The 19,437-nt window shown below is 36.7% G+C and overlaps 1 protein-coding gene across 1 annotated transcript; it reads left to right on the forward strand.

Annotated features, from left to right (window-relative positions):
* The first annotated feature begins 8,581 nt into the window (after positions 1-8,581).
* On the forward strand, positions 8,582-17,633 carry LOC128210509 (uncharacterized). Its single transcript, XM_052914859.1, has 5 exons — positions 8,582-8,798; positions 13,197-13,370; positions 16,505-16,624; positions 17,112-17,252; positions 17,467-17,633. The coding sequence occupies exons 1-5, from the start codon at positions 8,582-8,584 to the stop codon at positions 17,631-17,633; spliced, it is 819 nt and encodes a 272-aa protein (XP_052770819.1).
* The last annotated feature ends 1,804 nt before the right edge of the window (positions 17,634-19,437 follow it).

Raw genomic sequence — 19,437 nt, forward strand, 5'->3', positions numbered from 1 at the left:
AATATATACCCTCTGCAGATCATTTGCTCCTATGGAATGAAAGAAGAAAGAAAGAAAGTTTATTCAAAGAAATATATCACACAATACATATTTGAAAAAGGCCAACATGTGTTTGTATAAGCCCCACCTTCATACATTGGACAAATTTTGACCCGAGGGCAAATTTACCCAAGTGGATATTTGATTTTATATGCACATATTTGCCCCTGGTTTAAACGGCGTATTATTATCAAGTTTTAAAGAGGGCACACTTAGAAATCCAAAATAATGAAAACATTATTGCAAAATAAATAACGCTTTTTGCTATACTGTTTAAAAGTACAATGAACTTGAAACGAAAAATAAACACCTGGCCCCTATTTCTCGAAACGTCTGAAGTTCATTGATTATAACAGCATTAATCTAAGCTCACTATTTTTGTTTGGGTTATTTTGATATATCAACATTCTTCACACATTTAAAACTTTAAAAGAACATTAACTCTAGTATGATCACCCTAAGCTAATTATTTATTTACGGAAATCAAAATTAAGTAAAAGATCTGGCTTAATGAAATAAGACACTTAAGCTTGTTAAGCCTAAGAACTTTAGAGAAATTGGGGCCAATATCACATATAAATACTCAAGTCATAATCTCAATCTCAACATATTTTACCACATAAAAGTATACTGATTTTAAATCTTGCATGCTTTTATATTTTATGAAAACGTATTTGCCCATAGAATTCGTTGATAGAAAAGGTTTTGTCAATATTTCTAAGAAACTTTATTCCAGAGCGAAAATTAAACGTGAGTAATTGTTAAAAAACAATAATTTTTACTCAAATACAATTTTGGCTGTAGAATGTTTTTTCCTTGAAATCTTGACCAATGGCATATTTCAACATATTACCTGATATGATGCCTTTCCGAAGGTGAAAACTCAATTGTTATTTTTAATAAATTTGGATGCTTAATTTGGTCTTCTAACAAGTAAAATAATAATAGTATGGATGTAATAATTGTTGACTTGAAATGATTGGAAAAAATGCGTCTCTTAACCTTATTACATACCACTGTTAACATTATGTTTACGTACAAGAAAAACACATCAGCCTGTAATACCCTTGTGGAATTTAAAATTTAATAAATATAATTCTACATTTTTTCTTTGTTTCAGACACATTCCAGTGGGCTGACACAGAAGAAAGATGTATCCGTATACAGCCGTGAGCGCTGGCTTTAATGGTGCATCAGCCGGCATTTTATACTCTTACCAAAGGGTAATTTGCACATGGGATTGCTGATTTTTCATATTTCATATCGTCTGTATTTCACCAGTGAAATAAATCTTATCTTATTTTTCCTTTCTTTTTATTCTAGCGCCCGAAGGTGATCGTGAATTTTCAGGGAGGCGGTTTCCCCCTTTCGGCGTATCCTATGGGAATATTTTTTCAAATTTAAATTTTATATGATATTTTTTTAAATGAATGCATATGTAAAACGATAATAAATGACAAAATGACGAATGCTGCCTTAGTCAGGACAAAGTCCCCGACAAAACTCTAGTAAATGCTGCAAATAGTGGACTTACAGATAACTGGATTTAATTATTTTTTCTAGACACTAGTTTGTGGGTTTTAATTTTCATGGTGACTTCCTTAAACATTATTTTTTGAAATTTAAATGAATTAACAATTGTTTGAATGAATTGTTTTTTTAAATAAATGTTTGCAATAAAATGTGTGCATTAAACAAGTTTGTAAATGTATGTTTTTGTTCTGATATTTAAACAAGTCAGTGGCCGTTAATGCATTTCGTCCAGTGTATTTAAGTCTTCTTCCAAGGGAGGGCAAGCGCCCGCAGATCGAAGAAGTCTTATCAACCAACTTAACATCAATTCAATATTATCCAAGGGCAACCGTTGCATGAGACTCTAGCATGGTTATATACTCATTTTTCTCTAATAATTTAATCCTTAGACACTGGGACTTGAACCGAATCTAGGTTACACGGGTGGTTTCCTCATGTCAACGGGAAAGCATTGTAAATGTCAACACAATTCGCTAAACAGAGGATGGTTATGCTTGTTTAACAACATTTACATTGCATTTATGCTCTACTTGGTATCAGCTGAGTTGCAAAAACGTGTCTATTTCTAAATAACTGTATTGACATCAAACCTGCAGAAAGGTTAGGAATTCAAATATTCTGTGTATAAAAATACAAATAATAGAAAGAATAATAAAATTAGTGTTAGTGTTGTGCCCATGATCGATTATAATCGACAATTGATCGGAAAGGCATACGTCGGCGACATAAAAACAAGGGACGTAACCGCTACCGACTAATTGACTTATTTCTTGTTAATGCTAGTTTATGTTGAAATGTTTATGTCTTTTGTTCTTGTAAAACATATAAACTATTCAACTGCTTGTTGTACTTGTTACTGACTGATTATTATAGAGAAATTTATATCCTTCTTTGTGTATATTGTACACATGTATACAATACTAAATGTAAGACAATAATTAGAGCCTGTGGTCTCATGTTCTGTAATAGTTACTTGTAAACAATAAAAAGATAGTCGCTTTCTGAATAAATAATATAATTTATATAAAGAAATCTACAAACAATATTGTAAGGGAACATTGATGCTTAAAACTGGTGCATGCACTGTATCTGTTTGCCTTAAACATGATGAGCAAAGATAATTAATTAATAATTAAATCGATTAATAGTCGATCATTGATCGGTTTCATAAACCGAGTATCGATATATTTTTTTCTGTCCGATTCCCAACACTAATAAGTATGCTTTAAGAGATTGATATTTCTAACCAATCGATTATTCTTGAACAATGCATTCAGATTTTATTTTTTATTACGTTCTTTGCCGAAGGATGCTGAGCTTTAAACTAAAGTTGTCCTTCGGACCCACAGCACACGTAACTTTTTGGATATCTATGTCCTTTTTGTAGTGCATTTGTCCAATAGGTTACTATTTCATTGTAAACTGCGTTTGAATTCAGATATATGTAAATTTACGTGTAAGGAATATGAAAGACAGGGGTCAGATAAAAAGCGAAGGAAAATGACATTGGTCACTCATCTTTGACGGTGCGTAACTTTTCCAGCTATCGGACTGGGCGTTCCTGACTACGAGAGTATGTGGATTCCGATGCGTTCGGGGGACCCCGAACAGGCGCGTGTCACCGTCAAACATGGGCTCGGGGAGACGCCTCTCCTCGTGGACGTCCAGGTCAAGGCCGTGCACGCGCCTAACAAGGACTTCATCTTCACTGCAATGGGTTTGAATAATTTTATTTACTCGATAACGTAGAATTACATTCGAACCCCGTTGGCTCGACCTCGCTTCGCTCGATATCCTCGTTGGTTCGAACTGGATGTTAACGACCGATTTGTTTACTTCTGAATGTAATAATTCCCGCTTGGATCGAATATACCGAGGCTCGATGCATTTACGCCGGTCCCTGTGAGTTTGTGCCAACGGGGTTCGACTGTATTTGTGTTTAAGGTTAACCTGTTTCCAATTAAAAACATTTTTTTGAATATATTTTTCTCCCACCTCAGAAAAATAGATCCAATAATTTAACCATGCTAGAAATTCTTATCTTGCCCACGGGCCAAAATTAAATGCCCGTATGGAACTCCTTTTTAATGGTCACCACATTGTAATTATCTCCCTTGTTGAAGAGTGTCGTCTATAGCATTATGGAAACCTTGTCTTGTGGCAATATTTAGATCGCAAATTAATTTCTCGCTTCGAATTTCACCACAAAACAGTTTGAACGCACCATGAATTATCGCATATCCATACGCAATTATTTTTACTTAGCACAAAAGAGTTCCAGCAAAAAATACATTTTAACTTTACTTTTTAAACTGAGGTTAGAGAAAAAGCATCTACCATAGCCGCTCGTGTAAGATAGGTTCATCCCGACCCTCGGTGTTTTGCGAAAACTCGGTAAATAAGAATATTGCTGAGCTGAAACCATCAATAGGAATCATGATATTGATGGTATCCCTTTTGTTTATGCAATACTTTACAGCTACTCGAATTTTGTTTCAACACGTAATATTTAATAGCCGTGTCCGAAACCTGGTAATCGCTGTTGTCGTATGTTGAGTGCCAATAATTGATAGGACTCTAGTTGATCTGACAGACCGACAGTTCATTGGTTGCACCGGGAGTGTCATGTGTTATCCCCGATATGTTAATAGTTGCCCGATAAGTGAATACTTGCACCCGATATCGCATATGACGATTCTTGCCCCGATTTGTAAATAGCTGTACAATAATGTAAGTAGTTACCCCGAATAGTGTTAATTTGCACAGGAATCTCAATTGTTCCCCCGATATCTCAATAGTAGACCCAACTGTGTCAGAAATTGCCCCCGATAAGCCAATAGCAGTTGAAACCGATATGTCAACAATAGCCCCGATATGTCGATAGGTACCCCGATATGTAAAGGATTGCATTGCTATTTGTCCCGTTTGTCTGGTTAGCGCACTCGGTTCTCACCTAGGTGACCTGGGTTCGATTCCCGGCATGTGAATTTGGTTTGTGGCCACCAAGCCGGACAAGTGGGCTTGCCCTGGGTATTCTAGTCTCTCCAACATAACAAGACTACACTATTGCGTAAAATCGTGCCAAAGAGAGTGATTTGTATAATGTTGTTATATCTTGTCTCACAAACGTTGTAAATTATATAAGTTTAAAACCAAAACAATATTTGTCCCCAAGATGTCAATAGCTGGCCTGGTATCACAATAACTGCCTGTATGTGTATATATTTAAACGCAGAATATCTCTAATTCCACTTCCAGGCGGGCGTCGTAGAGACGACGTCGCAGCAGAGCCGTTCGACGCCATCATTTACTACTACAACGACGTGCTGATTCAAGTCAGCGCCCCCTTTTGGTACAATGGCAGGGCTGGGTTCGCTATATATACAGGTAAACACTGACGAACATATGGGAGAACACATATTGGAAATGCAACATCCGTAAACATTCTTAGATGAAAGACTTATTTCCTTGGATAAGGAGCTATATTTAACATTACTGCAAATCTACAAACATACATACTGTATAGGAGTATTTAAATTTAACTTATGAATAAATTATGTAAAATAAAAATATGTTGTCTAAAGGAAGTTTTCTATCCAGAGAACGGCACGTATTTCACGGGCCCGAACTCCCAAGTGGAAGATAATGTGCTCGAACGGTTCCGCACGTGGCGAGCTGGTTCCCTGCCGACCCCGGATTTCAACAAAACGGCCGTCCCCATCCGGGCTCGCTCCAATGATTGTAAGTATAACATATCTGGGGTGGTATACAATATGCAACTTAAGTCAATCTTATGGCCATACATCATTGACTTTAATCACATTATTGATAATATATTTATAACAAGTAATCCGATTAGCTACTAACATTACTTTTATATCCAATTAATATCACTATTGAATACTAGCCCTGCACCTGTCTTTGCCAACAATTGTTTTCTTCAAAAGAAAATTAAAAATACCATTTCATGGTTGAATAAGTTTACGTTGTAAGTGTATTAAAAAAAACATACTTTAAACTCTACATGTATTTTAAAATGCGCATTACACATTTTAACCTTATACAAAAGTTTATAGATATACTCAAACAAAACCATAACATTGTTACAGCGAGCGAGCTGTACGTTGAGACAGCCCACGGACTTGATGGGTACCCGGCCCTGGTCCTAGTCAGAGCCAAACTCACGGACGGGCTAATGCCCGGCTACATGGCCGATAGCGTCGGTAAGTGCGTATATCTAGTTACATGGCGATAGAGTCGGTACGAAAAAAATGAAGACTTAAAACAAAAAAAACTTCTATTTTTCTTCACCATTTTAAATAAAACAAAAGAAATTCTTTGCCGCTGAATGAGCCCCACCTTCGTTTTATTACCAGAGTTTGATTAAGTGATTAGGTTCCTTAAAGCTGCACTTTCACAGATTTAACATTTTAACATTTTTTTATTTTTTGTCTTGGAAAGAGCAAATTTTTGCGTTAATATCTGCAAACCAATGATATAAGATTGCTGACAAAAATCAGTACTAGTAGATTTTCACATTTCCGTTCGAAAATTAATGTTTTATGGCTTAATAACGGATTAAGAAAAATGCATAAAACATCAATTTTTGAATTTAAATATAAAAATCTGCGATCTAATTGATTTGTTTGCAGTCTTATATAACTGGTTTCCATGGATTTTCGCACAAATTGGCTTGTTCCAAGACAAAAAATAAGAAAGTTGTCGAAAGGTTCAATCTGTGAGAGTGCAGCTTTAAACACACCGACAAACCTGCTTCCAATATCATGTTTTGACAGCGTTCAATCCGGCGTCTGCTTTGTGAAAAGGTTTTAAGAAACTAAATTCTCAATCAAAATTCTGGTAAAGACAGAAGGCGGGGCTCTGTGCTATGTTTCAGCAAAAGGTTTGTCGAAGTCTTTTAAGAAACTTAACTCTTAATCAAACTTTGGTAAAGACAAAATTCGGGGCCCTCTAAGCGGTGTAGACGGTGCTAAGTTATATTTGTTTTAAGTGAACCATCAAAGCAAAATATTGCCTTCATGCGTGGCATCAATGACGTAGTATACACACACTGTAGTGGCAGAATATTTGAATTCACATCTGACAAGGCCTACCTTCTATATACCTTTTTCCAATCTCGGTCTACATTAAATGTTCCGGATCATGGAAGGTCATACTAATACCATTACTTCTTTTGAATTTGACACGCCAACTATGCATGACTTAGATATATCATATCAATATGTTATTGATGTCAACCGGCAATGTGACAGGAGCTGGTTCTGTGATAAGTCAACCCCTAAGTAACTTTGTTTACTATTCTCTGCGCTCAGGTAAAGTACCCCATCTCCGGGAACTTGCAAACGTATGTGCTATACATAAGAAGTCGGATGCCCAATGTTATAAATTATGGTCCAATTGCCCTGCTTACTGTTGTCAGCAAAGTTATTGAACTTTCCTTGAATACGTATACACATATCTTAAACCTTATTCAAACAGCCGCAAACCTTACACCTTTTCAGTCGGTTTCATTTGACATTGTATCTGTAACTGTATACTTCAAGGCTTTGTTCTTGGTTCGCTTTTTTCCCAGTAAATATACACGACATAATGCAGGAAATTAAGTCTCCAATTAGCCATTTTGCAGATAGAAACTAAGAAACATCTTTTCTCTTTAAAGATAATCAAACCAGCACATATCTTAGTTTTCACAAATAACACACATATCGTTTTCTACGCGTGCACTTTTCGCTTACTGATTTCGAATAAATCAACGTTATCGTGTTTTCGTACACGTCTTTTGAAACATTTTATCGTACATGTACTTTAATGACAAAGTATACAAAACGTTAAAGCAGTTATTCATACACGTACAGATAGCTTCCGCAATCTCTCAGTTATACGTCTTACTACATTCTACAGGTGCGAGTTTCGTATCATATCCGGACAATACCCCTGACGACGAGTACTTTCTGTACGCCTTCAACGACCGCCGCATACGGGTATGGGTCTCTGACACAGGTGTGTAAAATGTTGGGAGATTTCATAACTTGTTAAAAGAACACTATTTTTTATACATTACGTAGAATTGAGAACTTGAATATGCCTGTATCGGCCATATAGTTTGATGAATTAATTTGTAGTTTTCTTGAACACTTAAAGTGACTGCTGTTCTTGTTGTTTTATTCAACATGACATTGAACACCAAAGTTAGTAGTACAGTTCCGCTATTTCTTGACTGTATTAAAAATCTGCGCTACTTTAAAGTACTAGTATTTTAGTGATATAAGCCTGCTGTTCTGTTTTTCTGGTGCAGGTCGACTGACGGATTCTGGTATGATTGAGATGTACGCGTGGGCTGCATCGTCACTCCGGCCAGCCTTCACCGCCGAAATGGACATTGGACCGGAAGTGGTCGACGAACAAGCTGGAGATTCCGCTTACTTCCGGTCATTTTGACTCCTTTACCAGAGCATGGGTGGGTACATACTGAGCAAGACGTGCTCAAGTTGAGCTATTGTGAAAGGGGGGTTGTCGTCCATCGTCCCTTCTAAACCACTGAGATTAATTCAACTTAACTTCACAGGAATGTTCCTTTGGTGGTCCTCTCCCAGATATCTCAATAAAAAGTTGTTCCAGGCATAACTCTGGTTGCTATGACAGCCTAAAGGAAAATCTTCTTGTTAGAAACCGTCATCCTGATTTAAAAATAATGACCCTATAACAAATTCCTTCACCCCATGTTGATTCGTAAAAAAACCCATCGCGGCCAGGGGGTGGAGCTTATTTTCCTTATATGTCTTAATTGAAAACTTTGAAAATAGTTTTTCCCAGAATCTGTTGGCCCGATTTTTAAATACTTTTAAAGAAATGTTCTTTACGTGGCCATGTATCAAATTATCAAAATAATATCATATATGTATCGCAATTGTAACCATGTGAGGTCATCTATCAGGTGGAAGCCGTAGATGGTCCAAACGTCGGCTACCGGTTCCCCGGAAGTGGCGTTATGGCGTACAGCGCCACCGTGCGGGATCCAATTTGTACATATGGAGGTTTAACGTACGCGTATTCGCATGAGTCGGTACGCTTCTGGCGTCCCACTGACGTTATCAATGGCGGACTGGTTTGCGTTGCCAGCGTGTTTGGTAACGGAAGGAACACTCAACGCTCAGTGAACGGCCTTGCGATTGTGATGGTTTGGACATCAGTGACAAACGAAGGAGGTACGACGTATAATTTTACAAGATATTTTGATTTTTCAATATACATGTATATAAACTACGGATACCACGCGTATTTTACTTGACAAGTGAATGAATATATTTCTAAATATTTCTCTGTTTCAGACATCTTTCAGTGGGCTGACCCAGGAGAAAGATGTGTCCGTATAAGACCATGAGCGCTGGCGATAATGGTGCTCCACTCTTGACTTAATGTCCATGTCCTTGACTTTGCATAAACATGTATAAAAACATTTGCTTTTCGCCAGTGAAGAAGTGTGCTATCTGATTAATGTTCCCTCCTTGACAGTTTTGCAGAGACAACTCAAGATGCAAGTGATTTTCCATGAGACGGGAGCCCCCCTTCAGGCGTATTCCCGAGGAATTATTTTTAAAATTATTATTCCTTTTAACCCAAATTTTAACTCATTCCCTGGAATCACCTCTATCTTTTAAAACAGCTTTAAAATAGTAAATTTCTCAACTTAATTTTGAACGAACATAATAATAGATATTTATTTTTAGATTATACCAGTAATTAGCTTGGTCCAGTAGTAAAATGGTATATCAAATTGACTTTACAATGACAGAATGTTGGTCAGCTTTATCAAAACATGACATTTAACCATTCCTGTATTGAGGTGGCGTCCGTGGTGTGTTCGTTTTCTTTGTTATGGCTTTAGTTTATACCTGATTGGTTTGACCTGCTTTACCGATATACATAATTTTGCAGCTCATGATGACCATCAGCAGCTGATATCAAACTGAGATACCTTAATAGAGCACATTAACCCAAACGCATTCAGGGTCAGGTATCCCATTCATGTACAATGTATATATCAGAAAGTCTGATACAATATCATTTAAACAAGCACATTTGCCATGCATTATCATGATATTGTAGTAATCAGATTTATATCTCATAATATGGCATTTCCGTGACATGCGGTTAACAAAGTATATGGCCTTTATGGTTACAATGTCATAGTTTTAGCACTGCAAAATGAAGATACGCGCACTTCCCTGTCGGAAACGTACTGTCCGTTGTATCTTGATATGCGTTTAGAAGTATCAGTCTCCTCACAGCGCAACATGAATGACCGCTTCGCTCATTGCTGGCATATCCAAGAAAAAGATACAGTGACAACACGAACAATGTGTAGTAAGGCTTATTTCTCTGACTTTGTCATGTCAGTTATTAGTATCATACAAGTTTCACTTGTGTGGACTGTTAATGTTCACCTTGGCCGTCCGGCCGGCCGGAAAGCAACTCAAAATGGCTCAAGAAGTATGCAAGCTAATTTACGAAACGTTGCATGTGGTTAGAGAGTTATGAGGATATCATGTACGCTATATTGGACCGAAAATGTGACCGCTACGCCAACTAAAATAAGGAAAACTCCATAATAACAGGATCTTTGCATAACTGAAACAGCATATGTATTAGAAAGCTACGTTAATGATGTGTGTATAAAGGGTACTAAGAAAGATATTATCAGTATTTATTATTCGACAAAATAGTCGGTTGCTATCGAATCCTGCAATAAATGAACTTAGATAGCGGGTTGAGGTAGAGTATTATAGAGAATGTCCTCGTTATTTTTGTGTTGATGTAGACATTGTGTAGACTGCGTGATGTTTCATTTAACATGGTGAAGAAATAGTAAAGTTATTTTTGTTTTAGATCTGAAGATCACTCTTTCAACAAACATCGTTTTTGACTGATAAACCTTTAACTACTTACTAAATAATGCATTATGGAAAATATTAATTACTGATAACAAGATATCAAAAAATCAATCAAGAAATGATTGGCGAATGCTTAACTATTTACTAAGGTCCACTTTAGTCTCATAGGGTAGAAATAGCGCGTTTTATGCTCATTTCTTTCATTGTAGAAAACAATGGTTCTTATCAAGGATACCGAGTTTAATTTGAAGAAAAGGTGCAGAACGCATGGTATTCCCACCTTAGGAGACTATAGTTTATCACAGTAAATATTTTAGCCCTCACTAATCATTTACTATTTTTGCGTTTTCGGTTATTAAAAACACGGTTACAATATTGTTATCAGTAATTATTATTTTCATAAATGTTTGATTTAGTAGGTAGTTAAAAATATATCACTTAAAATTTATGTTTGTTATACATGTGTATGTGTTGATTTTAAAGAAGAGTGCCACTTGACATCATATAAAGTCAATCTCTTTTGATAAGGATAGGTGACATACGTGCTTTTGTCTTTCTCTCGTTTAAACGACTTACTATCTCGTTAAAACTACATAAGCTTTGTTTCCAAGGGCAGATACTAGTATTCATTATATCTGTTTGTTTGTTTTAACTGATTCTTAGAAATATTTCGATCATCCCAGAGTCACGGTGAATCTTCAACAATACCTGATCAAAGGAAAAGTAGATCGTGATTATAATTTACAATTCATTTGCCTCCAATCAGAGCCGGGGATTGGTATAATAGTGCCCAGCACTGAAACAGCGCCTCACGGGCTTCGTCAGGTTATCGGAAATCCGTACAGGAGTTCTGTACAAATACTTGCGAAATTAAAACATTCTCGATTTGTCAGGGAAAAGTTTAAGATTATCATATTTATTTTTAATCCTTAGGATTCCATCCTTAATTAGAAAGTGCGAGGATAAGTATACAGTGGGGATACCGCTTATTCCAAGCGAAAATGCTTGTCTCGATAATAGTTTGTGTTTTGGCAATCAAAAATGGTAAGATTTAATACTTTTTTTAAGTTAATATCCGTTTTCATTTAAAATAAAAACAATATTGTTTTTTTCCTTAAAATTAAACACGCTCCAGGGGCTGTATTCCATAACCACCTTATATTTATCTTAATTTTAAGATTAAAATCCATGTCTTTTGATTGGACTCTTAAAATAACTGACCAATGGACTGAATGGATTGAGTGATTCTTAGGATTAGGATAAGAATTATATTGAATACGGCCCATGGACGTTTTAAGACTTCAATCTAATTCTTAAAAAAACTGGATTAAAAAATAAGAAATATTTACAACTAATTAATGAATTTTTAACGGCGTAGAATTAAACTATTTAGATATTATGATATTTTTCGAAGGTTGTTGGAAATCTTTAATTGTTTTCTTTTGGTGTATCGTTGAACGTTATTCAAAATCAATACATACACATGTAAAACATACATGTAGCTTAATTATGACAGTCAGACAGCAGACAAATATTTATTACGGCGTGTACATAGTACATTGTCTATAAACATATACATAATTATATCATGAAATATACAATTAACATTCAGCAGGACAACATGTATGATGATATGTATATATCAATATAATATATAATTTCAATATATAATAATGAGTGATAAACCTTTAGCTACTTACTCAATAATGAATTTATGGAAAATATTAATAACTGATTGTAACCGTGTATCTAATAGCTGAAAACGCAAAAATATTAAATGATTGGTGAGATTTACTGTGATCTACTATCGTATACGGTAGAAATACCGTGTTTTCTGCACCTTTCTTTTAAATTAAACTCGTAATCCTTCATATGAACCATTGTTTTCGACATATATTCATGCTTTGGGGTATATTAAAACATTTATATTAATTGTTGTAAATCTTATTTGGGATTAAGAGTATATCTTTAAAACATTTGGCTCACGTTAATTGTAAAATGTGTCTGTTTCCAGTAAATGTCAATTTACTTTAATGTATAATGCAACGTGTTGGTTAACACACGCAGTCCGATCAAATACTATCCAGTGCTTAATATTTACAACTTCCATTCCTTTAATGAACTGCCTTTCGGCAATTGCGTTTATCAATATATGAACGCAACATCTTCGGATATGTTCGGATCGCAATTCATCGCATTACAATATACATGAAAACTAAAAGTCTATTGGTATTGTTATTGTTTGTATTGTGTCAGCATGTCCCGTAAAATATAAATCAACATTTTAGAAAGTGTTAATGTATAATGTTTTAAAGGTATTGTTGCCATAAGTGTTTCAATTTTACGTTTAACAGTGATTTCAAGTAGTTGATCTTTTCCTGCGTTATTGTGATGTCATTTGAAAAAATGTTTCCGGTAATAATCGGGTCGTTCTATTTACAGAATGGGTAAGAAAGGATTACCGAAAGGTTTTCCTAAATGAAATGAAGTATTTTTTAACAATTCTTGAATGAAATAATGAACCATTGGTGTAAATATAAGTTATGCTTTGCGGGGTTGATGTCATTATCGGGTATATGAACGCAATTAGGCTGGTCAAAGTACGCAAGGAGTTCTTCGGACTCCACACACTTTGACCAGCCTAATTGCGTTCATACCCCGATAATGACATCAACCCCGCAATTCATTCCTTAAGTGACCGCCACTTTTCAGCTCACGGACTAGGCTTTCCTGATTACCAGAGTAAATGGATACCGTTGCGTTCGGGAAAACGTGGTCAGGCGCTGGTCAACGTCACACACGGGCTCGGGGAGACGCCCCTGCTCGTGGACGTCCAGGTCAAGTCCCCGAACGCGACTAACGAAGACTTCATCTTCACGGGAATGGGTTTGATAACCGTTTATTTTCTAAATTACGTATGTAGATTTGTACCTCAAAGATATACTTATTAGGCCAAATATGGTTTGGTTTGGGTTACATCCTTTTCAAGACGGGTAAGATAGTGTTTTTTTTAATTTTTCTTTATTTATATTTTTCTATAAGGCTTTTTGTAAGATTGTTATTGAAATCATTGAAGACGTGTATTAAAGTTATATTCTGTTTAAAGATTTAAAGGTTTTATACCTTATATTTAAATACACACTTATTAATATTATATTTTTTGCCCCGATATGTCAATAGTTGCCCCGATATGTAAACAGTTGCCCCGATTTGTAAATAGATGCCCCCGATGATGATCCGTTATGTAAGTAGATGCCCCGATGATGATCCGATATGTAAATAGATGCCCCGATGATGATCCGATATGAAAATAGATGCCTTGATTTGTAAATAAATGCCCTGATATTTCAACAGTTGCCGCGATATATCAATAGATGTCCCTATATTACAATTGTTGCCCCGTATGCCAATAGTAGCCCCGATATGTCAACAGTTGGTCCGATAAGTCAATAAATGGCCAAATATATAAAAGGTTGCCGCAATATGTCAATAGTTGCCCCGATATCTCAAAAATTGGCCCAATATGTTAATAGTTACCCCGATATGAGCTGATAAGTCAATAGTTGGCCTGATATGTCAATAGTTAGCCTGCTATGTCAAAAGTTTGCCTGTTATTTTAATAGTTGCACACGTATATCAACAGTCTGCCCGAAATGTCAATAGTTGCCCCGATATTTTAATAGTTGCCCCGATATGTCAATAGTTGCCCGATATGTCGATAGTTGCCCCGATATGTAGATAGTTGCCCCGATATGTCAATAGTTGCCCCGATATGTCAATAGTTGCCCCGATATGTCAATAGTTGCCCCGATATGTCGATAGTTGCCCCGATATGTAGATAGTTGCCTCGATCTGTAGATAGTTGCCCCGATATGTAGATAGTTGTCCCGATATGTCAATAGTTGCCCCGATATGTCGATAGTTGTCCCGATATGTCAATAGTTGCCCGATATGTCAATAGTTGCCCCGATATGTAGATAGTTGCCCCGATATGTAGATAGTTGCCCCGATATGTCAATTGTTGCCCCGATATGTCAATAGTTGCCCCGATATGTCAATAGTTGCCCCGATATGTCAATAGTTGCCCCGATATGTAGATAGTTGCCCCGATATGTCAATAGTTGCCCCGATATGTCGATAGTTGCCCTGATATGTCAATAGTTGCCCGATATGTCGATAGTTGCCCGATATGTAGATAGTTGTCCCGATATGTCAATAGTTGCCCCGATATGTCGATAGTTGTCCCGATATGTCAATAGTTGCCCCGATATGTCGATAGTTGCCCCGATATGTAGATAGTTGCCCCGATATGTAGATAGTTGCCCCGATATGTCAATTGTTGCCCCGATATGTCAATAGTTGCCCCGATATGTCAATAGTTGCCCCGATATGTCAATAGTTGCTCCGATATGTCGATAGTTGCCCCGATATGTCAATAGTTGCCCCGATATGTCGATAGTTGTCCCGATATGTAGATAGTTGCCCCGATATGTAGATATTTGCCCCGATATGTCGCTGGTTGCCCTGATATGTCGATAGTTGCCCCGATATGTCGATAGTTGCCCCGATATGTAGATAGTTGCCCCGATATGTAGATAGTTGCCCCGATATGTCGCTGATTGGTCTGATATTTGTAAAGTTGGCCCGATATGTCAATAATTGCCCCGATATGTCGATAGTTACCACAATTTGTCGATGGTTACCCTGATATTTTAAAAGTTGTCCCAATATGTCAATAGTTGCCTCTATTTGTCAATAGTTGCACAGATATTTCAAAAGCTGGACCGATATGTTAAAATATGCCCGATATATCAATAGATGTCCCAATATGTCAAGAGATGCCTTGATATGTTAATAGATGCGTCGATATGTCAATAGTTGCCCCAATATGTCAATAATTGCCCCGATATGTCAATAATCGCCCCAATGTGCCAATAATCCCCCCGATATTCGATATTTTGAGTACCCGGGTACTCGGGATGTCAATAGTTGCCTAAATATGTCAATACTTGCACCGATATGTTAATAGCTGCCATGATATGTCAACAGATGCCCCAAAATATCAATAGCTGCCTTGTTATTTCAATAGTTACCCTGATATGTTGATAGCTACCACGATATGTTAATAGTTGCCTTGATATGTTAAAAGTTGCCTTGATATGTCAAGAGTTACACCGATATGTCAGTAGAAGCCCCGAAATGTCAATAGTTGCCATGATATGTCAATATATGCACCGATATGCAAATAGTTGCGTTGATATGTTAAACGTTGCCTTGATATGTCAATAGTTACAAGGATATGAAAATATATGCCCCGAGATGTCAATAGTTGCCTTGATATGTAAATAGTTACACCGATATGTCAATGGTTGCCCCGATATGTCAATAGATGCACCGATATGGCAATAGTTGCCTTGATATGTCAACAGTTACACCGATATGTCAATAGCTGCCCCGATATGTCAATAGTTACACCGATATGTCAATAGTTGCCTTGATATGTCTATAGTTGCACCGATATGTCAAAAGTTTCACCGATATGTTAATAGTGGCCTTGATATGTTAATAGTTGCCTTGATATGTCAATAGTTACACTGATATGTTAATAGTTTCCTTGATATGTTAATAGTTGCCTTGATATGTCAATAGTTGCACCGATATGTCAATTGCTTCCCGGGTATGTAAACAATTGCCCCGATATGTCAATAGTTGGCCCGATATGTCAATAGATGCTCCGATATGTCGATTATTTCCGCGATATGTCAATAGCTGCCCCGATATATCAGTTGTTACCGCGATAGTTAAATTCATGTCCCGATATGTCAATTGTTTCCGCTGTATGTCAATAGATGTCCCGATATGCCCCGACATGTCCATAGTTTCCATTATAGTCAACATTATGTCAGAATGTGCCCCGATATATCAGTTGATGCCCAAAGATGTCAACAACTGCCTTGTATGTCGATTTTTGTCCAAATGTGCCATGTTTTTACGCCTATCATGTCTGTTTTTCCTCCCAGGCGGGCTTCCAAGGGACGACGACATACCGGAGCCGTTTGGTGGCGTCATTTACTATTACAACGACGTAAATATTACAGCCAGCGCCCCGCATAGCAGACATGGGTTCGCTATATATACAGGTAAACGAGAGGCCATCAACGTATTGGAAATAAATTTTTACGAAACCTTTTTATTATGAAATGTTCAATTTCTGGGATAAAACGTGCGTTAGTTTTTCTATAATTTACATTATGTTAAATCATTTAAGTGTGTTAAACTTTTTAGTATCTTATGATCATAAATACAAATATATAGATACATTCAATGGCTTAATCTGTTTCCAAGATACAGTCGAAACCCGTTTGCTCGATATCGCTTGGCTCGATTTCCTCGCTGGGTTGAACATGATGTAAAAGACCGATTTTGTTTATCTATTTATAAGCATTCCCGCTTGACTTGATACTCGCAAGGTTCGAGGTATTTTGGCCGGTCCCTGGGATATCGAGCCAAAGGGCTTTGACTGCATTTATTTATAACGCGAGTCCTAAAAGCGGTATCTGGCGTAGTTTTCATTCTTATATTTTGTACAATCAAAAAACCGTTCGCAAACGAACGTTTTCTTGTCAGAGAACGGTACTTATTTCACGGGCCCGAACTCTCAACAAGAAGACAGCGTGATCGTGCGGTTCCGCGCGTGGCGAACTGGTTCCCTGCCGACCCCTGATTTCAAGAATATGTCCTTCCCCGTCCGGGCTCGCTCAAATGATTGTAAGTGAATGGGCTTTCACCGGTCTTTGTCATATGCTCTTTGTCTTGTGAGGAAAATCACAAAATATTAATACCGTTTTACGATCTAATAAGTTAAGTGATTTTAATCAATTTCAGAATTATTCATGTACTCTGACGAATCAGAACCATAACAATGACTGTTTCTAATTTTAACTTTTAACAGTATGCTCCTGATAACATGATATTTTTGCAGCGAGCGAGCTGTACGTGGAGACAGGCCATGGACTTGATGGTTACCCGGCCCTGGTCCTGGTCAGAGCCCAGCTCACCGATGGTGAACTGCCTGGTTACATGTCCGATAGCGTCGGTACCTTGTTTTTAGTTTTATTTATAATAAACCAGAAGGTCATGGACCCATGAGTCATAAAGAGCACAATGGTGACAAATACCATTAATTTGAACTTGTGCGGTAACATATTAACTAATAAAGTATATACAAAATTAGATTTAGAACATGCATACATTTATAAATCAAATGTTTGAATAATTGTCCTCTTACATTTCCGAGTTTATAATGCATCTTCCCTTTCAAGAGGTGCGAAAATATAATTACCTCGAGCGTATACTGGAAATATATTAAGGTAAACAATTTTGATATGCAAGTTTGTGCCGTGTTATATGCTAATGTTGAAATATTATTGAAATGGAAATTGTAATACTTATATATGTACATTTCAAATTAATTATGTACAATAAACAATATTCTGCCTTTAGAAATAAGAAATCAACGAGCATGAAATCATATCTTTACAACAGAATAGTTCATGCAGAAACTATGATAATGCCTATTCTACTAGGCTCTTGCAAAATGTTTATTTGACATAATGTGGAAAGCTTTGTAAACAAATACACTCAAATTCTTCATTGTTCCTTCATTTTACGTATATATAGTATTTATTACACTCACTACACAATGAATGGACGTGTTTTTTCTTGCGTTTGTGATGTATGCACGCAGTAGGGCATGTGAGAATATTCCTTGAAGCGCGTAGTGACGTAATGAGACCTTTCGTTATATTTACATTTGACAGTCTCCTATTTGTTTTTAAAGAAATGTAAATGACAACATACGCTGTCATGAGGGAAAGTTGATATTTGTAAAGTCGTATATCATTGGTTAAATGACGACGGGCTAATCTAATCGGATCGTAATATTGTAATAAACAATGACGTCATTACTCCTTGCGTGTTAAACAATGTGACATCAAGTTTGATCTTAACAAAGGAATAGACGAATATATATATATATATTGAAGTTTCTTGCACACCGGACGTGTGTTTCCGGTCATGTGACCGTTGCTGGAAAATGGAAAAAACTCTTCTAGCACACCGGATAGGCATTTCCGGTGAATTCAGCCGTGCTGGAAAACTCCATCTGGCATCCCACCATGCCAGATGAGTCACGCGCTGTGACGTAATATTTTCAATTCCTTTTATAATACACTTTATGTTATCATATTTATGAGATTTAAATAGATGAGTTCCATCAACATTAACTTTACAAAAATGTACTTTCAAAAACAAAACAAAATAACCCTTAAAAGACGTGATATTAAAGGAACTTTTTGACGTATTAAGTGAATACAAATTACTGCGCGTCATGACGTCAGTAAACATCATCGCACGTGCTTTTTGGTGATATGTACAAAAATGCGCTTTTTTTATGTATTTTCTTCACAAAAAATGTAATTTAATTTGTGCTAGAAAAAATATCTTTCACGTGTGTCCGTTCCGGATAGAAAAATCCGACCCTCGGGCACGCTGCGTTGCCGGTAACTCGGCAATCCTCGTTACCAGGCAACACAGGTGCCCTCGGTCGAATTTTTCTATCCGGAACGGGAACACATGACAGACATTATTATTCTAGCACACCGGATAGGCATTTCCGGTGAATTCAGCCGTGCTGGAAAACTCCATCTGGTATCCCCCCTTGCCAGCTGAGTCACGCGCTGTGACGTAATAATTTCAATTTCTTTTATAATACACTTGTACTCATAATTATGAGATTTAAATAAATGAGTTCCATTATCGTTAACTTTACAAAAATAAACTTAAAAAAAATAACCCTTTAAAGACGTAATGTCGAAGGAACCTATTGACGTATGCAGTGAATACAAATAACTGCGCGTCATGGCGTCAGTAAACATCATCGCACGCGCTCATG

Source organism: Mya arenaria, chromosome 12 (genome assembly GCF_026914265.1).
Source record: "Mya arenaria isolate MELC-2E11 chromosome 12, ASM2691426v1".
Lineage (NCBI taxonomy): Eukaryota > Metazoa > Mollusca > Bivalvia > Myida > Myidae > Mya > Mya arenaria.